General features: G+C 39.7%; 1 protein-coding gene across 1 annotated transcript in view; it reads left to right on the top strand.

The window, feature by feature from the left end:
- The window catches only part of c1ql3a (complement component 1, q subcomponent-like 3a), a 12,884-nt gene extending 7,838 nt beyond the window's left edge, over positions 1–5,046 (top strand). Inside the window, exon 2 of the mRNA XM_015976555.3 lies at positions 4,734–5,046. Within this exon, the coding sequence (XP_015832041.3) occupies positions 4,734–4,913 (180 nt within the window). The 3' untranslated portion in view covers positions 4,914–5,046. The remainder of the gene's footprint in view (positions 1–4,733) is intronic.
- Positions 5,047–5,362: the final 316 nt, after the last annotated feature.

The following is a 5,362-nucleotide window of genomic DNA, read 5'->3' as shown; positions in this document are numbered from 1 at the left end:
CTCCATGCATTTAGAAAGATTCTTCTTTTTCAGAATTTTTTAATCAAAATTATATATATATATATATATATATATATATATATATATATATATATATATATATATATATATGTATATATATGTATGTATGTATTTTTTTAACAAGATTTTCTCAGATGAAATAGTGATTTCTTTATTAAAAACTCTACTTTTTGTCTTAACCAGGTTAGACTATTATTTCTTCCTGACAAACACTCCAAAGCAGGATTAGGCTTCATGCATGCATTTTCCTTTGCCTAACCGAGTTAAGTTGCTTCTGGGGTATCAGTAGCTCAGGAGGTAGAGCGGGTCATCCAGTAATTGGAAAGCTGGAGGATCAATCCTGGCTACCAGCAGAGAATTCTGCTTTTGTATCCTTGGGCACTTAACACTCCTTGTGTCCTAATCACTTGTTCCTGCACCTTTAAGTTAATTTAAATAAATAAAAACAAGCATCTGGAATAATCCTACAGAGAGGAAAAGATATCTTGCAAATCCACACAGAAGCAGCTCCACAGTCACAGAGGGATCAGCACAGTGACCGCCACCATCAGGGCAAGCCGGTGTAGGTACCGGCTCTGCTTGGGCTGCCAGATCGGCTCGGGGTTCTGTAACTAGCTGAACGTTGGACTTATGCTTGTTACTTCACCATATTCATCAACGTAATGTTAGCACGTTGACAATGAAGAATTTGATTGGTCGGGACAAATTGGCGATTGTTGTCCAAAAACTTTTTTTTTCATGAAAAATATGTTTGTATTGCAAAAGGAAATGTAAAAATATTAAGTGATAAACAGAGACCATCAGCAGCTCTGATTTTTAAGCAATGGGGCAAAATAAAAATAAAACAACTCCATTGAACAAATAGCAAGCAACATTTTGAATGAATGGATTTATTTACATAAGAACTAACAAAACATACAGAAGATTTCCACATTTATATGTAGCGTACCAAAAGGCCAAGTATTTCATCAAAATGACCAGAAGTTAACTTTAAACTTACAGGTCAATCTGACACCGTGGTGCCATGTGAAGAAATGAACTTGAGCGAACATTCTTAAATCTTGTGTACGTCATGAGCCCTCAAGGCTGCAAGACACAGGACTTCTATCCTTTACTCTCTGAATAAAGTCTTTCTTCCCTGGCTCACATAAATGACTTTAAAACCTCATACAATCATATTTTGTTGAATGAACAATTAGTTTAAATCCAAAGTGTTTGAGTAATGTGTCCTATACTTTACATTGTGAGTGAAAGTGAATTATTCGTCCTGTAATGATTCATTTCAGATCTTAAATTACACCAGATTAGTATTTGTCGATTTTAATGTTAAATCTATCAAAATATTCACACCTCATAATATTATTATTAATGTTTAAACACTTGTGCTTCACATAATCTGTTATCTGAGAGAAGAAGGGATCTTCTGAGGTATTTTGTTAACGCATTTTAAACTTGGCAAATTCTGATTTGTCTAAATTTGTCAACAACAGTTGATAAAAACAGAGATCACTTCCTGATCTAGTCAGTTCTCCGCTGCCTTTTGGTTCGGCAGACCGGGTTAGCAAGCACTTAGAACCATCATCTCTTTGACCAGGGTCAAAGCCTCTCTGCAATGCATCCATCTAATTATTTAAATACATTTTAGAAATTTTACATATAAGAACTGCTGTGCTTTTTGGCAGAGTCTGATGTTTGTTTTATGTAGTTTTACATTTTTTTACAAAACAAAGACAATATGCTGCTTTGTTCAGAAATTATAGTTATAAAGAAAACAATTTGGCGGTAAAAAAAAATCTATAAACAAAACTGATAAACTCTGTCCCAAAGCCTATGTGTGAGAGAATATCAAGAAAGAGATGCAACGTATTTCAGCCACGTGGATTTGCTGTAGTGACGTCATTGGTAGGCGCAGGATCCTGAGCCGATCTGACAGCCCGATCAGATCCAGTACCTACACCGATATCGATACCACGGCCATGAGGCTGCAGTGCTGTAAGATATCCATTATCCGTGACTTGATATTTCAAATACAGCTAAAAAGAAAATGAACTGGCCCTACATCACAGTAATATAAATCGGTGTATTGTCAGCATAGATGTGAACATCAATGCCGTTTCTCCTGATGACTTCTCCAAGTGGCAGCATTGATGTCCTACTTTTTTACTTGGAAGTGTTTCTGTTAGGTTTCTGGACTGGTTTGTTTATGTGTGTTGTTGCGTACACTTAAGACTTGCAGAGAATTGTCAGCTTTTTCTGTTTCAGATGATCTGTCACAATATGCTGGAGGTTGGTAGGACCCAAAATGCAGGAACCCAAGATGACACGAGGCAGATGATAATATAAAGAAAAATCCTTTATTTTGAAGGATGAACCAAAGAATAAATCCAAGGCAGGGAGCCAAAAGTCCAAAATCCGAAATCAAAACTAGAGACAAAAAACACTGGAGACTAGAGGAGACTGGGATTAAAAATACTAGAGACAAACACTGGAGACTCGAGAAGACAGACAGAATAACCACAATGGACCAACACCAAACAGAGACAAGACAGGGCTTAAATACACAGGGAGAACAATTAAGGAAACAGGAAGCAGGTGTGCGGAGTGAGGGCTGGAGGGAAGGCAGGTGACACCAATTATCTAAATGGGGAAACAGAACCAGTGAATGGCAGATAAACCTAAAAACCTCAAACTAAACCTAAGACTGAGGGAAGGACTCAAACACACACATGCACATACTGACACACATAGACTCACACACACATACACTGAACTGGGGAATGGACACGCACGCACGCACGCGCGCGCGCACACACACACACACACACACACACACACACACACACACACACACACACACACACACTGAGCAGGGGAATGGCACACACACACACCGAGCTGGGGACAAAGAGGCTGGAGCTACAGAACGTGAAGGAAGACCTGGAGGGCTGGGTATGAATGAATGAATGAATGAATGAATGACACAGGACCTGGGAGGAATAGACTTTAAAGGGCTACAAACATAAGACCAGTGTTGGGAACGTTACTTTTAAAAAGTAATTATTTATAGTTACTGATTACTTTGTCAAAAATGTAACTCAGTTACTAACTGAGTTACAAGATCATAAAAGTAACTAATTACCAACAAAAATAACTACTTAGTTACTTTTTTCATTAAAGAATGCAAGAATTACTACAATAGTGAAATATAAATGACTAATGACTGAACATAATAAAATGTATGTCCAAATGTTTTTTATAAACCTGAATAATTTAAATAAATAAGCACTTAACAGGAGGAACTACTAATAGGAACATTAAACTTATCTAGACTATTAAAAGGTCACTGTGTGATATTTAACAAAAACCCAATCAGCTAAAATTTAAAATTGCGAATAGAAACACCTGTAAAGGTTCCCGAGCCTTTAAATGGTATCTCAGTCTAGTTAAATTACAGAAATAAATGTAATTTTGCACAGTATTCTAATTTTTCCAGCTTCACATAATTGTCTGTTTTTAGCAGCATTTCTGTTGCTGGTAATCTAGTAACGGTTAAATAAATAAATAAAATCCTTTAAAATGACACTAGAAGAGGCACAGATCTGATGGACGACTTACATTTACTAACTTGGGTCAGACCCAAACACAGAAGAGCTGAAGCTGGGTGGTGAACACACACAGGTAGTTCTAATAACACCTGAGCTCCATGACATCTGAGACTGATGCATCAGTGTTACAGCGGGGCTAAAGACATGATCAGAAACAGGTTACAGCTGGATGATCTAGGAAGGTAGAAGATCAGGACCTCTGAGCGGTGAACAGGTGAGCGGACCTTCGGGACATCCCGCTGTCACGCCAAGAAGGGCACGGCTGCAGACCCGCAGATTCCCACCTGCAGCAGCGAATCTGCAGGTCTGCCGCCGTAGATATTCATCACGTCTTCCTCGTTCTTCACGGGCCGTGATGCTCTTGGATGAAAACATCTACCTCTTTAGCTCCTGATCACTTGATGACAGCTTCAACACACCGCGCAGCTTAACGCACGCATTTTCTTATCAGTAACAGAAACGACGTTTTGTTAAAAGAAGACGGAAATTAATTAGTTTGCTCATTACAGAAAGAAATATTTTTTTATTAACGTGGTTATTTTAAACGGCGTTATTACCATCACTTGCTGTGTCTACACTACAGCAGGCAGCGACTGAGACAGTGGGGGGTCTCCGTCCACCCGGCCAATCATCATCGTGTTTGTAAGTGCATTACCGACACCTCTCTCTCCCTGGCTGCAGCTGAAGTGTGGCGGTCGGAAAGCCTCACACTGCTGCTCAACGTTCGACAAGCACATAGTAACGCACAACCTTCCGTCCCCAGTAACGGTAACGGCGTTGCAACGGCGGGAAAAGTAATTAATTAGATTATTCCGTTACCTATAAAAGAACGCCGTTAAAAACACCGTTATACTTAAACGGTGTTACTCCCAACACTGCATAAGACACATAATTGAGACGCAGACAAAGGACACATGAGGGCGCTATGAGACACAGAAGGGAATCTAGAGAGGATGGAGAAACATCAGGAGACACATGAAGGAAGGGGCAGACGCAGACCATGACATGATCAGACTAAAAGGATTGATCAAAGCATAACTTTTCTAATGCTGGGTTCTGTTCAAGGCCTGTGTCTTTGTTGGTGAATCAAACTGTTTGTTGCTTTAGGTCCGGGCCAGCGCCATAGCCCAGGATGCAGACCAAAACTACGACTATGCCAGTAACAGCGCTGTGCTTCACCTAGAGCCTGGAGATGAGGTCTACATCAAACTAGATGGAGGCAAAGCTCATGGAGGAAACAACAACAAGTACAGCACCTTCTCTGGGTTTGTTGTATACGCTGACTAGAAGTGTCCGGACTAGTAAAAAAGTCAGTCCTTCTGCAAGCACTGTGGTCCCGTCTTCATTCAATCCTTGAAACCTGCCTGCACTAACGATATATATACCTGTGTATTAGAACGTTTTACTGATGAGGACATTATGATATGAAACTCTTTAAATGATTCAGAATCAACAGCTGAAGGTGTGCCAGAACCTCAGAACAGAACCTTTCCTTTGAGGTAAATCTCTCTGCTCGTAACATGTTTAGCAAAATCAGACCCAGACTCAGTCCTGCTGGTGTGTTTCTGGTTCTAGCCCTGGTGGCTCTCAGAAGCATGACTCTGAAAACATGTTGACATGTGACCCAGTCTGACTAGTAGTGTGTGTAACAACCTGGTTCTCTGTCAGCTCATACTTTGCTTATATATATAGCACATTTTAAACAACAAAGTGGTGACCAGACAAGTGAAAAATGC

The sequence above is a fragment of the Nothobranchius furzeri genome, chromosome 7 (genome assembly GCF_043380555.1).
Source record: "Nothobranchius furzeri strain GRZ-AD chromosome 7, NfurGRZ-RIMD1, whole genome shotgun sequence".
NCBI lineage: Eukaryota > Metazoa > Chordata > Actinopteri > Cyprinodontiformes > Nothobranchiidae > Nothobranchius > Nothobranchius furzeri.
Note: the sequence above shows the minus strand (reverse complement) of the source record. Positions and strands in the feature narration are given on the sequence as shown.